The 22,313-nt window shown below is 44.9% G+C and overlaps 1 protein-coding gene and 2 pseudogenes across 1 annotated transcript; 1 reads left to right on the top strand and 2 right to left on the bottom strand.

The window, feature by feature from the left end:
• Positions 1 to 2,664: 2,664 nt before the first annotated feature.
• LOC136489264 (pathogenesis-related protein PR-4-like) lies at positions 2,665 to 5,563 on the bottom strand (annotated as a pseudogene).
• An 11,683-nt stretch (positions 5,564 to 17,246) lies between these two features.
• LOC136489263 (glutathione S-transferase T3-like) lies at positions 17,247 to 18,318 on the top strand. The gene is made up of 3 exons (XM_066485949.1): positions 17,247 to 17,287; positions 17,368 to 17,581; positions 17,689 to 18,318. The coding sequence occupies exons 1-3, from the start codon at positions 17,247 to 17,249 to the stop codon at positions 18,316 to 18,318; spliced, it is 885 nt and encodes a 294-aa protein (XP_066342046.1).
• A 794-nt stretch (positions 18,319 to 19,112) lies between these two features.
• Positions 19,113 to 21,339, bottom strand: LOC136489262 (uncharacterized; annotated as a pseudogene).
• Between the last annotated feature and the right edge of the window lie 974 nt (positions 21,340 to 22,313).

Here is a 22,313-nt window from a genome sequence, read left to right as displayed (position 1 = left end):
TAGTTGTGTGACAAGTATTTCTTCTTCAGACAAAGGACCATAACCTATATGAGCAGGGGAAGATGGCCATGCTTCGAAGTTATCATTTCCTAAACCGGACTCCTTACTTACTACTAAATTCAAAGATCGCACTTCTGAGGCCAATACAACTGCCTTGTAATCATTCCATTCAGTCTCGCTTGTAATTTTGAGCAACCGCTTGATCCGAGGACCCTTCGATGACCCAACATCTATGACACCTTCAAACTGAACATGCACGTCTCATTCATTCTAGCCTAACTTAACCTTCACTCGCTCCACTAACTGGGTCAAAGATGGTGTTTCAGAAAAAATCAACAACTCCTCGCACATGTCCAGAAATTCTAAACTATCATCTCTTGTCCTAACAATACGGCCTCTATGATGCAACCTCACTAATTTATCCATCTACAGCCATCACACAACAAGTAGTGTCACATATCAATATATCATGCGAGTTTCAATCCAATAAGTAGAAACTAAAATATATCATTTCATCTTTTTCAACCCCAACAACATAATCATTTCTAGTCGTACAAAATTGAAATGTAATGGCCAATAAATAAATAAAATACATACTAACCCTAATGATCAACAAATAACTAACCCTAATGACACCTAAAATAAACAAAGAACCCTAATGACCAAAATAACTAGAAATCAAACTAACCTAACATGTTCAGCACATAAAACAGTTAAACAACAATGCACTCAATCATCCTAAGTCATACATTTTGCAAATGCAAACACAAATATACCAAAACACCATACACCCATGATTCCACATGATTAGGGACAATGTAAGCACATCTACGTGGATAGAATGGAGGAGCGGGGGGACCATTACCTCGAGGAATCTTCGGGAGCCGAGATCGTGGCACCTAGGGTCGATTTTGGAGCCTAGGGTTTGGTGGCGGCGCGGGGGAGAAGAGAAAGAGAGGAGGCCGGCGGTTTCAGAATGGAGGGAGGAAGAAGAAGGGGGCCTCGGCGCGGCCTCAAGGGACCAGACCTCGGCGTTGAGTTGGGCCGCGCCGAGGTCTGGAGGCTCGGCGTTAAGTGACCCAACGTCGAGCTACTAGGCCACCGTGCATTGTTGGGCCGCCTGGGCCGCGCTCCGGATGGTGCCAATAGCTCGGCGCGCTGTCCAGCCACGCCGAGGTTGGGCCCTTGGCGTTGGCTGCCACGACGCCGACGTCTGGGACCCCACGCGCCACCGTGTCGCCAACGACCCCGGTCGTCCGTGACGTGGCAATACCTCGGCGTCGTGTCACTCGACACCGAGCCTCATATCTCGGCGTCATGTGCTAAGACGTCTAAAAATGGTCTATTTTCAGAAAATATTTTGGCGTAGGTATTTTTCTAAAAATTATTTTCAAAAAAGACCAAAATACAAAAATTTCACACTCAAAACGACCCTTTCGTCGTCCCAGCTTTCGTATGCATGTTCACAGAGGATGTACGAAATTTCTCGGCGCATTGAAAAAAGGGCCAAAACTTTTTATGTATTTCAAACTCCTATAAAATTCTAAGTTCCATGCAATTCCAATTCGTGTAGGATTTATTATGACCTGTTTGGTCCGTTGCCAAACATTATCACACCTGTAATGTGAGGTTGATGCTCGGCAAAACCAATGGTAATGTGGGGTTGATGCTCGGCAGTGATGAAACTATTGTAGTAGTGATCTACTGGCAGGAAGGAAGCATATATAATCTATAATGGTCGCATCAAGTTGGGATTTCATCTAGCATATAGTGGCGGAGTGGATTGGTAATTAAACTTTTAGATGTATGCTTAGCTCTCAAGTTGACCATTTCTTCGGTTTACAAATTATATTGAAAGCATCTAGGTCCTTAATATGGTTTTACGTACGATTAATGGCGACATAATTATTATGAACAACGTGTGTTTTGCAGCGACATTACTTAACAAGGTCATAATGATGGATATTGATTTGGCTCTTATGGTTTTATGCCCCTAATGAGGCTGGGATTTCAATCACTTCCAAAGGATATGCATGAAAAGCTAAGGACGAGCTAGTTCAAAGTGTCGTTTGATGCTAAGGAACACTGAGAGGCTGTTTGGCTGATGGTTTCTGCGGCTCATAAACCGGCTGAAGCTGATTTATTGTCAGAGAAAAATAATGTTCCATGACTGATAAGCGAGGATGATAAGTTCAAGCGAACCGGGCGATATGAATGGGTAGCTTGACCTATTAAGTTAGTCTAGTGAGTGGAGATGATACACTTGTGAAAAATTAGCACTCGGTAGCTCAGTTCAAACACCCAAATTAGATGGATGCAACCTAAACCAAACTCAAGAAATTTAAATTGGAAAAGTTTTCTTATTTTTATTTGTATATATATGCACCGGAGGGCTCCAACGTGAGAACCGTAGAATCCACCAATGATATGGAACAGTCCATACGCTGACCTTTACGTAGGTGTTTTGCATTTCTGCGACATGACCGGACACGGGTAGTCGAGTACTCACATAATTCAGTTTATTCAACTCTTTATTTCAATAGCAATGCTTGCAATGATTCAATAGGTACGTGTGGGATCACATACATATAATTCTTGGAAGAATTAATATATATGCTACTAGCAGTATACGCGCGGACGCTGCTACTAGTGATCGAAGAATCATCAGTTGTCGCCGCAGTTGACAAACTGGTAGTACGTTGACGGTGAGGTGGCCGGCATTGATGCCCTGCCCGTCGGTGTCAAGCGGCTTGAACGCCGTGTCGTAGTCCAGGTCCAGCCCGCCGTTGCTGCACTGGTCCACGATCCTCACCGTGAGCGACGCCCCAGTCGCCGTGTTCGTCACCTGTGTACATGTGCGAAAGGCATCCATGACCATGAGTAATAATCGACACTAAAATCCGGGTAACTAGGGATGTGTCTGGATATAGGGGCTAAAGTTTAGTCGTGTCATATTGGACGTTCGGACGTTAACTGGGAGGATTAAACATGAGCTAATTATTGAAGTAATTATACATGAGTAGACTAATTAGCGAGACAAATCTATTAAGCCTAATGAAACTATAGTTAGTAAATGCTTACGGTAGCACCACGTTGTCAAATCAATGCCTGAGCTTACCAGGAGACACTGCCCGCACGCGGCCTGTCCGGTGGGGCTGGCAGGCCCGCAGAAGGTGGTCCAGCCGTACTTGCTATGCCACGACAGCGGCTGGCCGGCGTCCCACGTGGCGCAGTACGTCCCACTTAGGTCCCAGTTGTTCTGCGCCGGGTTGTAGTTATAGTTGGCCAAACAGGCCGCCCGACACGACACTAGCATGGGCATGGCCAGGCACGGTCCGGCCAGGCACGGCACTACGCTGCACGGTAGACTAGCCGTGCCGTGCCTGTTAGTGCCGCCGTATCGAGGTGCCGGCTCAGGTATGGCACTATCAGGTCTTAGCCGTGTCGTGCCGTGCTACTGGGCACGGCGGCCCAGCAGTGCCCGTGCCGGCACTGGCACTATAAGTGATCAAACACCTCAAACTGATCAAAATATCAGGGACAAGTTCATCATCTCAAACACCTCAAACTGATCAAAATATCAAACACCTCAAACACTTGATCATCTTAATCTTAAGTTACAAGTTCAGAGAACTTATCAAAGACTCAAAGTTACATGTTCACAGAACTTATGAAAGACTCAAAGTCACATAATCACACAAACACAAGCAGAGAACAAGGGTTAGGGTTAGGGATCCAGCCATCGCCATTTGAAAGGTCCTAATATGGTTAGAGGGGGTGAATAGCCTATTTAAAAATTTACAAATCAACTAGAGCAATTATATTAGTATGACAAATAGCGAAATGCAAACTTGCTCTAGCTCTACAAGGATTGCAAGCCACCTATCCAACAATTCTAGTTGCAATGATTACTAGGCACACAACTTGCAATGTTATTACTCACTAAGAGCTCTCAATCTTGCTACTCTAAAGAGCTCCACTAGATGAACTTAAAATAACAAAGCAAGCTCTCAATTCTAATTACACTAAAGAGCTTGCCACAACTAGTTTGCAAGAATATAAATGAGTGAGTAGGGTGATTATACCGTCGTGTAGAGGAGTGAACCAATCACAAGGTGAATATTAAATCAATCACCGAGAGAATACCAAATGGCAAGAGACAACAAATTTTCTCCCGAGGTTCACGTGCATGCCAACACGCTACGTCCCCGTTGTGTCGACCAACACTTGGTGGTTCGGCGGCTAAGAGGTGTTGCACAAACCTCGTCCACACAATGTGGACACCGCAAGAACCTACCCACAAGTGAGGTAACTCAATGACACAAGCAATCCACTAGAGTTATCTTTCGGCGCTCCGCCGGGGAAGATACAAATCCCCTCACAATCACCGGAGATGGCCACGAACAATCACCGACTCGTGCCAATCCTCCTCCGCTGCACCAAACCGTCTAGGTGGTGGCAACCACCAATAGAAACAAGTGAATCCCGCAGCGAAACACGAATACCAAGTGCCTCTATATGCTATCACTCAAGCAATGCACTTGGATTCTCTCCCAATCTCACAATGATGATGGATCAATGATGGAGATGAGTGGGAGAGCTTTGGCTAACCTCACAAGGTTGCTATGTCAATGCAAATGGCCAAGAGAGTGAGCTTGAGCTGGCCATGGAGCTTAAATAGAAGCCCCCATGAATAGAGCCGTTGTACCCCTTCACTAGGCACAACACGGGGTGACCGGACGCTCCGGTCAGATTGACCGAACACAGGACCCCAGCGTTCGGTCGTCCGATGCTTGCCACGTGTCATCGGCTTCAAACGCCGATCGCCCAATCTCAACAGTCAAGTGATGACCGGACGCGTCAGTTAGAAAGTGACCGGACGCAGGACCCCAGTGTCCGGTCGTTTCCAGTAAGGTTCCAAACACGAAATTTCATGACTGGACGCGTCTGATCAAGCTCGACTAGACACACCCGGCGTCCGGTCACTCAATGTTTCCTCTGTGCGCCTCACGTCAGCGCTGACCGGACTTAGACCATGAGCGTCCGGTCAGTTTACACGCCAGCGTTCGGTCATAAGACCGAGACCATGTGCTTACTGCTGTCACTGATCGAACTCTGAACCCAGCGTCCGGTCACTGCATCACCAGCGTCCGGTCACTCTGTGAACCCCTATCTTTTCTATATAGGGTGCTAGTAAAGTTTCTAACCCTTGCTCAGATGTGCCAACCACCAAGTGTATCACCTTGTGCACATGTGTTAGCATATTTTCACAACCATTTTCAAGGGTGTCAGCACTCCACTAGATCCTAAATGCATATGCAATGAGTTAGAGCATCTAGTGGCATTTTGATAACCGCATTTCAATACGAGTTTCACCCCTCTTAATAGTATGGCTATCAATCCTAAATGTGATCACACTCACTAAGTGTCTCGATCACTTAAAACAAAATGGCTCCTACTATTTATACCTTTGCCTTGAGCCTTTTGTTTTTCTCTTTCTTCTTTTCCAAGTTCAAGCATTTGATCATCACCATGCCATCACCATCGTCATGATCTTCGCCATTGCTTTATCACTTGGAGTAGTGTTACCTATCTCATAATCACTTCGATAAATGAGGTTAGCACTTAAGGTTTCATCAATTAACCAAAACCAAACTAGAGCTTTCAATCTCCTCTTTTTTGGTAATTGATGACAACCCTTACACAAAGATATGAATTGAATTTTAAGTGAATCCATGTTGCTTGCCCAAGCATATTTACCATGTATAAAAGAATATGGGTAAGTTTCATGAATCCCATATGGTAGCGATTGCTCCCCCTACATATGTGCTAAGAGTTTGGAAAGAAGCTTGCACATATGCTTAGATAGAAAATATAGGAGACAATGTCTACCAAATGATGCTAAGGTATAAGAGATGGACCTTTGAAGCGTGATACCAATCGGAGTGCACCAATGTACCATCCTTAGCACCATTAGTAACTAGACATACACAAAAACTAGAATACCCCATGAGATCAACATTACAAGCAAGGGTCTAGTTTCCATAGAATGACCATAAGTCTAGTTACTTTAGCCTATGCATGCTAGTTTTTCATTTCACCATTCAAGCATATAACTAGCATACACCACACAAGCATGGATATTGAAATTTAAAACTTGTGTCATGCAAGCAAATATATGAAATGCACATTCAAATGCAACATACAAGTTTATGAGCTTGCTCCCCCTACTTTTGTGCATTTTTTATTGACCCCCTTACAATATCATTTCATTTGTTTGCTCCTCCTATCTTAATATCTTTGTGAAGTTCTATCCTCCTTTATCAACAATTAGTACAAAATGTGAGCTCAAATTATAGATAGGTTGGGGTGAAACCATGTGAAATAAGGATTATTTTCCCAATTTGGTTCAATCTAGATTACTTGTGAAGGATATTTAACTTGGTTTGATCCAAGGACAAGCTTCTTCATACCTCTAAATAAGGGTTATCTTGTACCATGTTGAGTTAAACACTTATAGCTTATTTTCTAGACCAAACACTAGGTTTACAAGCCCACAAACATGTTATATGCTACCACTAGATCATTTCAAGCATACAAGCAATAGTGGTACCATACAAGCATAAAATTCATTTGATTTCCATGAATGAGCCTAGGACAAGATAGGAATGACTAGATGCACTAAACAAGTCCTTAGCAATGGATGGATGACATGTCAATCAACTTTACCTTGCTTTGTTCGATGGAGAGGCATGTCATATAATGGGGGGTGCATCAACACATATTGGAGAAGTCAAGTATGTTCAATTCATTCCTTAGCTTGCAAAATCTCTTTTCATCAAGTGGCTTGGTAAAGATATCGGCAAGTTGATCTTCGGTGCCCACACTCTCAATGCAAATGCCCCCTTTTGTTGGTGATCTCTTATGAAATGATGGTAGACATCAATATGCTTTGTTCATGAATGTTGAACCGGGTTGTTGGTGAGCTTTACGGCACTTCATTGTCACATAGCAATGGCACTTGCTTGAATTTAATTCCAAAGTCACTCAAAGTAGCCTTCATCCAAAGTAATTGAGCATAACAACTACCGGCTGAAATGTACTCCGCTTCGGCGGTTGAAAGTGCTACACTGTTTTGCTTCTTTGATGACCAAGACACAAGTGATCTTCCCAATAGTTGACATGTGCCCGATGTGCTCTTTCTCTCAACTTTGCATCCCGCATAATCGGAGTCCGAATATCCAATCAACTCAAATCTTGCTCCTTTGGGATACCACAATCCAACATTTTATGCATGCTTCAAGTACCTCAATATTCTCTTTGTTGCTTTCGAATGACTTTCTCTTGGTGAGGCTTGGAATCTAGCACACATGCATACACTAAACATCACATCCGGCCTTGATACGGTCACATAGAGTAGGCTTCCAATCATAGACCAATACATCTTTTGATCCACCATGTTGCCACTAGCATCACTATCCAAGCTTCCACTTGTCCCTATTGGTGTACTAATAGCTTTAGCTTCATCCATTCCAAACTTTTTTAGCATGTCCTTGATATACTTGTCTTGACTCATAAATGTGCCATTCTTCATTTGCTTGATTTGAAGACCAAGGAAGTAGCTAAGCTCTCTAATCATGGACATCTCAAACTCACTTGCCATCATCTTGCCAAACTCCTCACAAAATCTTGATTTGTTGACCCAAAAATGATATCATCAACATAGATTTGCATTACAAACAAGTCATTTTCAAGATTCTTGATGAAGAGAGTGGTGTCAACCTTTCTCATCTTAAATCCCTTAGAGAGTAGAAAATCTCTCAATCTCTCATACCATGCTCTAGGTGCTTGTTTTAATCTATACAAAGCCTTTCTCAACTTGTAAACATGGTTGGGTTTCTTCTCATCTTCAAAACCAGGAGGTTGCTCAACATACACAAACTCATTGATGTACCCATTGAGAAATGCACTCTTCACATCCATTTGGTACAACTTGATGTTGTAGGCACAAGCATAGGCTAACAAGATCCTAATTGCTTCCAATCTTGCAACTGGGGCATATGTTTCTCCAAAGTCAAGACCTTCAACTTGAGTGTAACCTTGAGCCACTAATCTTGCTTTATTCCTTATTACTATCCCATCTTGATCTTGCTTGTTCCGAAAGACCCACTTGGTTCCAATCACATTATGATCCTTAGACCTCTCAACTAACTCCCATACTTGGTTTTTTGTGAAGTTGTTTAGCTCTTCATGCATAGCATTGACCCAATCAACATCCTTCAAAGCTTCATCTATCTTCTTAGGTTCAATGGATGACACAAATGAGAAATGCTCACAAAATGAAGCCAATCTTGATCTAGTTTGTATATCTCTTGAAATATCACCAATGATAGTGTCCAAGGGATAATCTCTTACAACATTGGTTGGTTGAAGCACTTGCACTTGATTGCTTGCATTTGATAGATCACTTGGTTGAGATGATGAACTAGCCACTTGTTGATCTTGTACTTTGTCATCACTAGTTCTTGCTAGAACTTGATCATGAGAACCACTAGCTTGCACATTTGAGTTAGAGAGCACTTGATTCTTGTCATCCTCAACATCAATCACCTCTCTAGGCCTTATATCACCAATATCCATGTTCTTCATTGCATTGACCAATTAAGTGCCTCTTACATCATCTAGATTCTCATCTTCCTCTTGGGAACTATTTGTTTCATCAAACTCCACATCATGAACCTCCTCAAGAGTACCACTAGCCAAATTCCAAACTCTATATGCCTTGCTAGTAGTGGAGTAACCAAGCAAGAAGCTTTCATCACATTTCTTTTCAAACTTACTCAATCTAGTGCCTTTCTTCAATATGTAGCATTTGCAACCAAAAACCCGAAAGTATGCTATGTTGGGCTTTCTTGCATTCAAAAGCTCATAAGGTGTCTTCTCCATCATGGGGTGACAATAGAGTCGGTTGCTATAATAGCAAGCCGTGTTGATTGCTTCGGCCCAAAATGAATTACTCACATTGTACTCACTCAACATTGATCTTGCCATATCAATCAAAGTTCTATTCTTTCTTTTAACTTGGCCATTTGATTGTGGAGTATACTTGGCCGAGAATTGATGTCTAATTCCAAATTCATCACACAACTCATCAATTCTAGTGTTCTTGAATTCACTACCATTGTCACTTCTAACTTTCTTGATAGTTGTTTCAAACTCATTGTGAATGCTCTTGACAAATAATTTAAATGTTACAAACACATCACTCTTGTCAACAAGAAAGAACACCCATGTGTATCTAGTGAAATCATCCACAATCACAAATCCATATTTGTTTCCACCAATGCTAGTGTATGTGGTTGGTCTAAACAAGTCATGTGCATTAACTCAAATGCCTTAGATGTGCTCATCATGCTTTTCTTAGGATGTGTATTACCAACTTGCTTTCCGGCTTGACATGCACTGCATAGCTTATCCTTCTCAAATATGACATCTTTCAAGCCTCTAACTAAGTCATGCTTGATCAACTTGTTCAATTGTTTCATTCCAACATGACCAAGCCTTCTATGTCATAACCAACCCATGCTAGACTTAGTGATCAAACATGTTGTCAATTGAGTTTCTCTAGCATTGAAATCAACCAAGGATAGATTCTCATATCTAAATCCTTTGAATATCAAGTTAGAGCCATCTACACTTATGATCTCTACACCATCCACACTAAATATGCACTTGAAACCAAGATCACACAATTGAGCTACCGATAATAGATTAAAGTTCAAGCTTTCCACTAGTAACACATTGGAGATGCTCAAGTCATTGGATATTACAATCTTACTAAGCCCTTTGACCTTGCCTTTGTCATTGTCACCAAATGTGATACTATCAATCCCATTGTTCTTGTTTTTATTGATTGAATTGAATATTCTTGGATCACCGGTCATGTGTTGTGTGCACCCACTATCAAGCATCCAATGCCTTCCTCCGGCCTTATAATTGACCTACAAAAGAAGATCAATTCTTTTTAGGTACCCAAACTTGCTTGGGTCCTTGAAGGTTAGTTACCAAGATCTTTGGTACCCAAATGGCCTTCTTCTTTGGGCCCACAATTGGTGTACCAATAAACTTAGCCTTTGCACCATTGGCACCCTTAACAAGCATGTAACAAGAATCAAATTTAATTGATGATACAATAGGTAGCTTGTTCTTGTTAATCTTGTAATATTGCTCTACATGCCCAACTTGCTTGCATCTCTTGCAAAACAGACCATTGCCCTTCACAAAGTTAACTTTGGGAGCGACAAAGGCCACCTTGCCTTTCTTGGGGGTATAGCCTAATCCCTCTTTGTTGAGAGAAAACCTTTGGCTACCCAAGCACTTTAGCAAGCGGACATTTCCACCATAGGCATTGCCTAAGGCACGAGTGAGCTCATTCACCTCCTTCTTGAGAGTCTCATTTTCCACCATTAATGAGGCATCATAAGTGAGACCATCACTCAAAGGTGAAGTAGAAGTAGTAGTGCTACAAGAAGTTTTAGTGGGAGCAACTATAATGGGCTTATAAAAATTCATTGATAAGATCACATGTTAGTCCCACATCACATGATACAATCACTTGCTCCTTCTTGGCTTCCTCTTTGACTTGCTCGATGAGAGAGGAGTGAGCTTTCTCAAGCTTAGAGTGAGCTTTGCCAAGCTTCTCATGGGCTTCCATTAGCCTCTCATGAGTGGCATTGAGCTCATCAAGGGATTGCTAAAAAAAATTGACTTTCTTGTTCAATTCCTTGCACTCCTTTCTCTTCATCTCAAAGCAAGTATGCACTTGCTCACACATGTCCATGAGCTCCTCCTTGAAGTACTCCTCATCATCATCATCACTCCTACAAGCATCACTTTCACATTCATCATCATCACTCACATCATATTTTACCTTGGTAGGTTTTGCCATGAGGCATGTCGAAGGAGTGTCGAAGATGGAGGGCTTGTTGTTGATGGCGATGCTTGCTAGTGCTTTCTTGATAGATTTCTTGCCATCATCACTAGAGTCATCACTATCCGAAGAGCCATCACTATCCCAAGTGACCACATAGCCTCCACCCTTCTTCTTTTGGAAGGTCATTCTCTTCTCCTTCTTCTCCTTCTTTTCTTTCTTATCCTTCTTGTGCTTCTTCTTCTCATCCTCATCATTGTCACTATTGTAGGGACAATTTGCTACAACATGATCGGGACTCTTGCAATTATAGCATCTTCTCACATATTCTTTGCTTTTGGTGTGATCTCTTCTCTTTCTTGCACCATAGCCCTTCTTCTTCATGAATTTTCCCATCTTGCGTCCAAAGAGGGCCATAGCTTCATCATCAATATCACTAAGATCATTATCATCACTTAATTCTTTCTTGGACTTGCCCTTGTTCTTGGATGATGATGAGCTAGCCTCGAATGCTATACTCTTCTTCTTCTTGTCTTCTTCTTCCTTCTTGTCATCCTTGTCATCCCCCCCTTTCCACACGGTATGTCTCTTGGGTCATGACATCACCTAGTACTTGGTTATGGGTAATCTCCTTCAATCCTCCTCTTATGATAAGCAATCTCAACATCTTAAATCTTGGAGGTAAGCACATCAAGAACCGATGAGAGACATCATCATCCTTGATCTTCTCTCTCAAAGGCCTTCAAGTCATTTACAATCACTTGCAACCGATGGAACATTTCTGGAATGCTCTCATCTTCCTTCATCTTGAACCTTGTCAACTTATCCTTGAGAATGTATAACTTAGCACTCTTCATCGCCGGTGTGCCCTCATATGTTTCCTCCAATCTCCTCCACACCTCATTTGCTCTTTCACAATCCTTGATTTGCTCAAACACCTTAGAATCAATAGCATTGTATATGGTATTGAGAGCCATTGTATTGCATTGCTTGTTGGTCTTGTCTTGGTTGGTGGGGTCATCGGGATCAATGATAGCATAGTCATTCTCGGTCACCTCCCATACTTGATCATTGATTGAACCAAGATATATCCTCATCTTTCTCTTCCAATAATCATACCATGTGCCATCAAAGAACGATGGTTTGCCCCCACATGGTTGAACACAACTTGAGCCATAATTTGACACCGAGGTTGTTAAGCCTTCAATCAAACGGTGACCACGGCTCTGATACCACTTGAAAGGTCCTAATATGGCTAGAGGGGGGTGAATAGCCTATTTAAAAATCTACAAATCAACTAGAGCAATTAGATTAGTATGACAAATAGCGAAATTCAAACTTGCTCTAGCTCTACAAGGGTTGCAAGCCACCTATCCAATAATTCTAGTTGCAATGATTACTAGGCACACAACTTGCAATGTTACTACTCACTAAGAGCTCTCAATCTTACTACTCTAAAGAGCTCCACTAGATGAATTTAAAATAACAAAGCAAGCTCTCAATTCTAATTACACTAAAGAGCTTGCCACAACTAGTTTGCAAGAATATAAATGAGTGAGTAGGGTGATTATACCGTCGTGTAGAGGAGTGAACCAATCACAAGGTGAATATTAAATCAATCACCGGGAGAATACCAAATGGCAAGAGACAACCAATTTTCTCCCGAGGTTCACGTGCTTGCCAACACGCTACGTCCCCGTTGTGTCGACCAACACTTGGTGGTTCGGCGGCTAAGAGGTGTTGCACAAACCTCGTCCACATAATTTGGACACCACAAGAACCTACCCACAAGTGAGGTAACTCAATGACACGAGAAATCCACTAGAGTTACCTTTCGGCGCTCCGCCGGGGAAGGTACAAATCCTCCCACAATCACCGGACATGGCCACGAACAATCACCGACTCGTACCAATCCTCCTCCGCTGCACCAAGCCGTCTAGGTGGTGGCAACCACCAAGAGAAACAAGTGAATCCCGCAGCGAAACATGAATACCAAGTGCCTCTAGATGCTATCACTCAAGTAATGCACTTAAATTCTCTCCCAATCTCACAATGATGATGGATCAATGATGGAGATGAGTGGGAGAGCTTTGGCTAAGCTCACAAGGTTGCTATGTCAATGCAAATGGCCAAGAGAGTGAGCTTGAGCCAGCCATGGGGCTTAAATAGAAGCCCCCACGAAATAGAGCAATTGTACCCCTTCACTGGGCACAACACGGGGTGACCGGATGCTCCGGTCAGATCGACCGAATGCAGGACCCCAGCGTCCAGTCGCCCGATGCTTGCCACGTGTCATCGGCTTCAAACGCCGATCGCCTGATCTCAACGGTCAAGTGATGACCGGACGCGTCAGTTAGAAAGTGACCGAACGCAGGACCCCAGCGTCCGGTCGTTTCCAGTAAGGTTCCAAATGCGAAATTTCACGACCGGACACGTCAGGTCAAGCTCGACCGGACACACCCGACGTCCGGTCACTCAACGTTTCCTCTATGCGTCTCACGTCAGCGCTGACCGGACTCAGACCATGAGCGTCTGGTCAGTTTACACGCCAGCATCCGGTCACAAGACCAAGACCGTGTGCTTACTGCTGTCACTGACCGGACTCTGAACCCAGCATCCGGTCACTGCACCACCAGCGTCCGGTCACTCTGTGAACCCCTGTCTTTTCTGTATAGGGCGCCGGTGGCACCATCGGACTGTCCGCACTCTACGGGCGGACACTCCGCCGGTGAAGTTTCTAACCCTTGCTCAGATGTGCCAACCACCAAGTGTATCATCTTGTGCACATGTGTTAGCATATTTTCACAACCATTTTCAAGGGTGTTAGCACTCCACTAGATCCTAAATGCATATGCAATGAGTTAGAGCATCTAGTGGCACTTTGATAACCGCATTTCAATACGAGTTTCACCCCTCTTAACAGTACGGCTATCGATCCTAAATGTGATCACACTCGCTAAGTGTCTCGATCACTTAAAACAAAATGGCTCCTACTATTTATACCTTTGCCTTGAGCCTTTTGTTTTTCTCTTTCTTCTTTTCCAAGTTCAAGCATTTGATCATCACCATGTCATCACCATCGTCATGATCTTCACCATTGCTTTATCACTTGGAGTAGTGCTACCTATCTCATAATCACTTCGATAAACGAGGTTAGCACTTAGGGTTTCATCAATTAACCAAAACCAAACTAGAGCTTTCACCAGCAAGCGGCGCTCGGGTGCAGTGGAGAGGGAGGATGGCAGCAGGCAAGCGGCTGGGCGTGGTGAAGAACGCCACGGCGGATCGGCCGCCGTGGACCGCGCCACGTCGGCTCGAAGAACTCGGCGGCGAGTGGTGAGTGACGGTGGGGAGACAGGAAAGCAGGCGGCGGCGATCGGGCGCGGTGCAGCACGCCGCTGCATCGCGCCCACGGCGGTGCGGGCGCGGCAGTGCGGTCATGGTGGAGCAAGCCGCATCAATGCGGGCGCGGAGAGTTGATTCGAAATGGATGGGGAAACAACAACGATTTGAGAAGAAGATGAGAGCTGTGATTTTTTATTTTTATTTCTGTGTGGATGGCAGTGTTGCCTGTTAGGCTGTTCGAACGTCGAGGCCCACCAACGCACATCTGGATGAAACGGACGTCCTACGCACGGTATTATCATTTTTTTTGTCACCCTTTTTTACGTGAATGATCGATGCCAGCGCGTCTGTTGTCCCATCAAGAATACCAAGAAGACGAGCAGCACGCACAACAAGCAACACCTGAGCGCGTCATACCAAAAAATTCTCCCGTGTCAACTTTTATGTCACTGGAATTGAGAATATAATAACAAAAGCCAAAGAACATGAACATGGCGAGGCCATGCATGCATGGCGAGGGCGACATCAAGGGAGAAAAAAACACCACTATTCGCAACTAGATGTATGTTCGGAGTAGGTTGCTGATGTCTTCATTATATAGCACGACACATAGGTAGATCATCTCCACTCTAGTCATCATTTGGAGAGCCATTTATATAAAAATTATTGTCTATATCTTTCTACTCTTCAACGACTTCTTTATTGTGTACTTTAGAAAGCCAATTTTGTTCTTCATATTTGGCTAGCGAGAAATTCGAAATAGAGAATAACAATATTTAAAGATCTAATTAGAGAAGCTGCTGAAGGGTTTACTATCAAAATATGTATTTTCTATCAATAAAGGAGGATATAAAGAGCCTCCTGGAGTTGCTCTAATAACAATATAGAATAGGAAACTAAATCTATTCTATTCAGTTAATGCTACGGTACTCCAATTACCTATAGGAGATAATAACTGAAATGAATCCAAACCATTGATTTTTTTATTTTCTAAAGTTGTTAAATAAATACAAATAATTTATGAAAAGAGAAAAATATTCCTAAATCCCATAATATAGGAGAATAAAGAAGTAGGCGGACGAATGGACCTTTAGTTGAGTTGGTTAGATGGTTCGACTAGCACTCATCGAATCTTTGGTTTAACTCTTATGAGAGCGAATTTTAGGCTACAATTAAATACTGGGGAGCTCTGCTCCACGTCTTCCTTTAAAAAATATAAATAAATGAATATAAGTTGTTCATGCGTACAAAAAATAAAGGACGCAGATAATGCGCGACCCATCGCGCTGTAAGACTGTCCGCACCGCGCGCCTGGAACCGAGCCTGTACTGGAAATATACAGAGGAAAGGCTCGCACCGCTGCTCTCTATTTCATCCCCAATCCCTCCGTTTGCTACAGGGCATCTGCAAACATAGCGCAGTGGGAGACGAACGCTATCCCGTCCACCACACTAGCAACGCTCCTCTCGCGCCATTGCTGTGAAGTGTCCGGCGACCTCCCCGACAGCATCCTGGAGAAGCCGGCGGTCTCCCTCAAATCTGAGGGCATTGGGGAGAGAGGGGAGTGCAGGGGCGGGTCAGCAAAGGTGGGCAACAAGCCTCATCCACCCCGTCGTCGATCCAAGTTTGAAGCTGTGAAACGGTGGCAGAGAGAGTTGAGGCGGGCGCGGACGGACTCGGAGGAGAGCTCTACGGCGCATTCGGCGATTCGCCATCGACGGAGAAGGTAGTCCTGTACATCAGTCAACACCCTGTAGATCTGGAGGCGCTCGGCGGCTGTTGCCGCTGCGACCTGCCGCGGTGGCTTCCCCGGCCTCGCCGCGGTCGCCCCGCCGTCCCGTTGCAAGCAGCCGCGCTCCTCGCTGCAAGCAGCCGCGCGCGCCCTGCCGGACCTGCCTCCATTGCGCAGCCGCTACAATGGCCCCCAGGCCTGCCGCCGCACTCGCAACGCGGCGCCGCCGGCGGCCAACCTCCGAGCGCTCGCTTAGCCGCGCTGGCCGCCTAGCTCCGCTGCCGCGCTCGCCCTGCTGCCCGCCGCTGCACTCGCCACGCAGCCCCGCTGCCGGCCACCTTCGCCGCCACGCTCGGCCCCAGCATCGCTGCCGCACTGGCCGCCCGGCTCCATCGCCACGCTCAGCTCCCGGCACCGCTGCCGCTCTGCCCCCAGCTCAGTTGCTCTCGGCTGTTTCAGCAGTAGCTAGTTTCTTGAAATAGCTAGTTGAATAAATTTGGATCTTCCTGTTGTTATACAATTCAGTAACTTCAGTTGGTCTACGGCTTTCTGAACATATGGATAGATAGACAATTTTTAGAATCATCCTGCAGCACACCTGTCATATGGATAGATAGACATTTCTTAGAATATGCTTCTACTTGAATATACATTTCGGTAACCAAATTTGTTTGATTCACTATTTCACTACATTGTGCGTAGGACAACAGTAACATGGCTTTGACAACGGAATTTTGAAGAACAGTTACCTGCAGCAGCTAGTTCCCTAATTTTCTTTGTGTATCAGCAGTAGCTAGTATATTAATTCTTAGTTGTGGCATCTTCACGTAGTATGTTACCTGAAACCTGATGGTAGCATGATCTAAAGATAATTTCAGCTTGTTGAACTCTGACAGAAATACAGAACAAAAATGAAAACATGCTGTCCAGTCCATAGATGTACTTAACCATATGGTTTATAGGGGCATTGTTGCATTTACTTTATTTTTTTGCAGGATGAATCCTAATAATTCTGATCAAGTTGGTGATGACATTACCGGTTTCGGCGGGGGTCTTCCAATGCAAGGCTTCTATAGAGGGTGGAACCCAGGGCTGCAACCATATGCTCTGCAGCTCTGAACCAAGGGTTCATGCCGCTCCCAAATCCACCATCATCTCCTACAGCACCTGCTCAAAATCAGCCTATCGCTGCAACAGTCAAGAGTGTTGAACCAGTAGTATTGAAATAGAGTCAGGGTGATGGTGAAGGAGCATCGTTGCCAGGTGGTCGACGGCGCAAGGTCATACCTAGTCGCACCAAGTTATCCAACTTCTCCCCAAAAGAAGATGTGTTCCTTGTGAAGTCATGGTTGGAAATTAGCTGCGACCCAATTATAAACACGGGGCAGAAGAAGGACGGGTTCTGGGCTAGGATTACAAGCCAGTACAATAACAGGAGGGGTTCCTACCTTGAGAGAAGTTTCAGATCGCTGCAGAGTCGCTGGGACACTATCAAGGCTGAAGCGAATAAATTTGCAGGGTACATGGCAGATGTTCTTCGAGACAATCCGAGCGGGATGAGTGATGCGGATAAGGTGAATTATGAAACCATCGTTTTATTAACAAAATATGATCTGGTATTGTCATTTGGTTTGATCTCGAGTTTGCTTCATAATTCTAAAATTATGTACCCCTTTTGCAGACCTCTTTAGCTCTAGCGAACTTTGCAGACATCGAAGAGTACCCGTTTATTTACGTGCATTGCTGGGATTTGCTGAAGGACGAGCCTAAGTGGATGGAGCTCAACCTCAGAGGGGCACAACATGGAGACGACGATGCAATAGCTGATTATATTCCCATAGCCTCCAACATCAACGATGATGACCCGGGGACACCGTCCTCTCAGTACTCAGGGAGCAAGAGGCCTATGGGGAGAGATGCATCTAAAAGAGCAGCTAAGAAATCTGCCTCGTTCTCTACGTCAGATTCATCTCAGTATGTTTCTAAGTTGCAGGACCTGTCGATACAAAAGCTTTCAATATGGCAAGAAGAAAATGCGAAGAAAGGCTCTCGCTATGAGCAAATGGCAGCCATCGACTCACAGAGATACGATGAGCTGCGCCAACACAATCAGCACATGGCAGCAATTGAGGAAGAGAAACTACGACTCATGCGTAAGAAAGCTGACATACTACAAACACACAAGGAAGAGCGCATCCTCGGGATTGATCTGGACAAGTGTGTTCCACGCCTCCGCAAGTACTATGCAAAGAAACAACAAGAGATACTGCAGAACATTGGTGCCAATGTAGATGACAATGTAGACCCTTAAACCAGTGTTGTAATAATCCGAACTCATTTCTTGTACTAGTAGACCATTAAACTTCTGTTGTAGTGTGTTGCATTGAGGGTTGTAATAGACTCAGTAGCTGAGGCTACCTTGCAGTGGTTGTGTTGTACTACTAATAATTGTGAACCCATGTTATAATTTAAATGTTTACTATGTTTGGACCTATGCCACATAATTGTTTATTTTGCTGTTCTGTGCTGATGTTTCTGTACTTCAATTCTAAAGAAAAATCACCTAGGCCACATATATATTCATGTCTGGCAGGTACACAATATTGCTCTAACATTAACCATAGATTTTTTAGGGAAAAGTTGTTTGACTTGTCTCATATTACTATATTTGGTTAGTAAAGAGTGATCGTGGCTCATGGATGCATTATTGTAGCTTTGCTGGTGATTGTCTTTTTTAGGATAATGGATAATGCGCCCAGCAGGGTGGCAAAACCACAGCACTGCAACAGCTACTGAGCATTTTACCAGCTTGAATTAGCATAAGCACTTCCATCAAACCATTTTACATTTCACTAAGCATAATTAATCTTGGCAAGAAGAAAAATCCAAGAGGCAATACTGGCGTTGAGTTGCCATTCGACAAGGATCAATGGCAAAAATTTCAAGATTCATAGAAAGTTAAACACAACTGCTCATGTATTAGCACATCCTCCCCTTGTCTTCGTACAACGTTTGTTATTAAAGCTTGATGTCGTTGATCAAGCTTCCACTGACGACATGAAGACCAACCCGACAAACATGAGTGACAATCCCTATTGAGATGATCTAGTCCCCTTTAGCAGTTCCTGAAACAAGAATGAATTCAGATATTTAAAGTCTTCAGTGACATTCATAACAAGAATCTGAACGCATATTGCAGTACCTCGATTAGGATGAACCATGCCTCATCCATTGGTGTTCGATGAGGTCCATCTGTAACTGGCTATGGATGGTAGTATTCTTCAACTTATGATGCTTATTGATATACTCTGATCTCTCTTGGGTTATGGTCTGGTATGGAGTAGCATGAACCCCAACATTGTCATAGTCTGTGTTCTCCGCAAGTTTCCCTTCATCCTCACTAATCATATTATGCATAATTATGCATGCTGTCAAAATGTCCCTAATCTATTCACGATTCCAACCATACGCAGGGCCTCGAACAATAGCCCACCTAGACTGAAGGACACCAAAACAACGCTCAATATCTTTACGAGCTTTTTCATGCTCCTTAGCAAAGTGTGATGCCTTCATATCCAGAGGATGGGAAATGGTCTTCACAAAAGCCGGCCAATTGGGGTATATACCATCGGCAAGATAGTAACCCATGTCATACGTGTGACCATTAATGGTGAATGATACCGGAGCTGCTTTGCCTTTGAAATATGCAGAGAAGACGGGCGACTTTTGAAGCACATTAATATCATTGCAGCTGTCTGGCATGCCAAAATATGCATGCCATATCCAAAGGTCATGCGAAGCTACCGCTTCAAGTATCATGGATGGATGCTTCCCACGCCCTGTGAACATGCCTTTATATGCCGAGGGGCAATTGCGCCACTCCCAGTGCATACAATCCATGCTTCCCAACATTCCTGGAAATCCACATTCCTCTCCAATTTTCAGCAGCCTTGTTACATCTTCTGCGTTCGGAGCACGTAGGTAGTACTCCCCGAATACATAAATGATAGCCCGACAAAAATGGTGCAGAGCCTTACGAGCAGTTGACTCACCAATGCGGACATACTCATCAACAGCATCAGCAGGTAGACCATATGCCAGAATGCGAATAGCAGCAACTGCCTTTTGCAAACCAGTGAGCCCAAGACGGCCAATGGCGTCCTCCTTTTGCTTGAAGTACGTGTCTGCAGCTTCAATGGCTTCGACAAGCCGCTGAAACACATGGGCGCGCATTCGAAACACTGGTACAGAACAAAGCTTTACTCCCGGTGGGGAACCCCCTCTAGTCCCGGTTCCCCACCCGGGAGCAAGCATCCGGGACTAAAGGGGGGTCCTTTAGTCCCGGGTCAGGAACCGGGACTAAAGGGGGACTTTTAGTCCCGGTGGGTAACACCAACCGGGACTAAAGGTCCTCCCAGCTTTAAAAAAAATAATCCCTCCCACCGCTGCGTCCCGTGAGATTTGAACCCAAGACCTCATGCATTGCCTCGCGCGTAGCTTACCACCTCACCTACACAACACATCTGACAAAGGATGGGATGCTTCCCTTTTGAACTAACCCATCGGGGGACCTTTAGTCCCGGTTGGTATTACCAACCGGGACTAAAGGGTCCTTTAGTCCGGGTTGGTGTTACCAACCGGGACTAAAGGGTATACCTTTAGTCCCGGTTGGTGTTACCAACCGGGACTAAAGGTTAGAGACTTTTAGTCCCGGTTGGTGGCTCCAACCGGGAGTAAAGGTCCACCTTTATTCCCGGTTGATGTCTCCAACCGGGACTAAAGGTCCCCTACCACTATACCGAGCGCAGTAGCCGTTGGGCAGGGACCTTTAGTCCCGGTTGGAGACACCAACCGGGACTAAAGGTCTCTAGTCCCGGGCGCAAAAAATGCCGAGACTAGAGCCCATTTTAACCTCGGATGAAAGGTCTGTTCTCTACTAGTGAAACCTGCACATAAAGATAAGGTCTCTCAATGTGGTACAAATATATGAATAATGTAATCCGTGACTAGCAGATTCTACAAACACACCGTCGACGGAACTGGAACGCTGAGTAAACAGGATTGGGACCAAAGTAGTCGGCATGGATCCTCGCATCCCCGTAAGCAGGGGCGGATCCAGCGGTGGGGCGGGGGGGGGGGGGGGGGGGCTCAAGCCCCCCCTACCCAAACTGAATCAGTGCAAATTACTGTAGAGCCTCTATGAATTTTTAGGCAAAGTTCTATAGTATAGGGGGGCTGAGACTTAAGATCGAGCAGCAGTGTTGTTCAATCCCCCCTAAAATATTTCCTGGATCCGCCGCTGCCCGTAAGCATGATCCCTCTGTCGTATCTGCTTTGGTGGAGCATCCGAGCGATGGATACGACGAGAGGATCCAGCATTCTCGAGCTCCAATAATTGCACTGCCTCCAAGTACTCATCATCATCAATCAAATGAAAATCATCTTGGTCCTCCTCTTCGTGCATCACCCATGTCCTACACATGGAAGAACCAAAATAGCCTGCCATGGCCATGAAAATAGGAAGCCGCCGGGTGGCACAGGGTCTGTCAGCGTAGGAGAACAGGGAGAGGACCGCCGGGGGTGGACACTACAGAGTATCCATGGAGTCTACAGAGTATCCATGGAGTGGACGGAACAGGCGACGAACCCTAGCAGGCGGCCATGCCGAGATCAAATCTGGCTACTTGGGCTGCTAGATGGGGCAGATGAGAGCTCACACGGATGCTTCTAGGCCATGGCCAGTCGTTGCTACAAGGAATCGAAGAGCTGCTCACCGGATAGGACGGAGACGGCGGCGCACTCGACCTCCATGGCGGCGGCGGCAACTTCCGTTGGTAGTTTATTTGGAGACTGCTATACCGGGTGAGTGAGAGCAGCGCTGGTCCACTACTGATCTGTAAATGCATCCTGACGTGTGGGCCATAGTGCCTTTACAAGTCCATTTAGCACTTGGGCGGTGCGGACAGTCTAAGCGAAGCGCGCGACCCTGCTTATTTCACGCGGACGTCCTGGCACGCGTCTGACGACGAGCCCCACTAGCGTGCACTCGGCGCTTCCATTTTCAACCAGCGGTCCAAGGCACGCACGGGCCCCATCGCCACTATCCATTTTTAACCAGCGATCAAGGCATGCAAATATCGTTGCATGTCACGCTGACGCATGCCAGAAGAAAGCAAAATGTTTATTTTAAACTTTAAACTACTATAACATGGGAATGATGTATCCATTTTCAATTCTGTTTGCACCAGTGTGTTCTACATGGTGAGACGAATAAAATTAGACCTTACTTGCATATATTTCAAAGAA

This window comes from Miscanthus floridulus, chromosome 10 (assembly GCF_019320115.1).
Source record: "Miscanthus floridulus cultivar M001 chromosome 10, ASM1932011v1, whole genome shotgun sequence".
Classification (NCBI taxonomy): domain Eukaryota; kingdom Viridiplantae; phylum Streptophyta; class Magnoliopsida; order Poales; family Poaceae; genus Miscanthus; species Miscanthus floridulus.
Note: the sequence above shows the minus strand (reverse complement) of the source record. Positions and strands in the feature narration are given on the sequence as shown.

Excerpts from the sequence above, each read along its gene's own strand:
- LOC136489263 (XM_066485949.1), top strand. The coding sequence starts at position 17,247 with ATGGTGAAGGAGCATCGTTGCCAGGTGGTCGACGGCGCAAG. Across the intron at positions 17,288-17,367 it reads CAGGTGGTCGACGGCGCAAG|CTGCGACCCAATTATAAACA; the intron begins GTCATACCTAGT and ends GTTGGAAATTAG. Across the intron at positions 17,582-17,688 it reads GGATGAGTGATGCGGATAAG|ACCTCTTTAGCTCTAGCGAA; the intron begins GTGAATTATGAA and ends CCCCTTTTGCAG.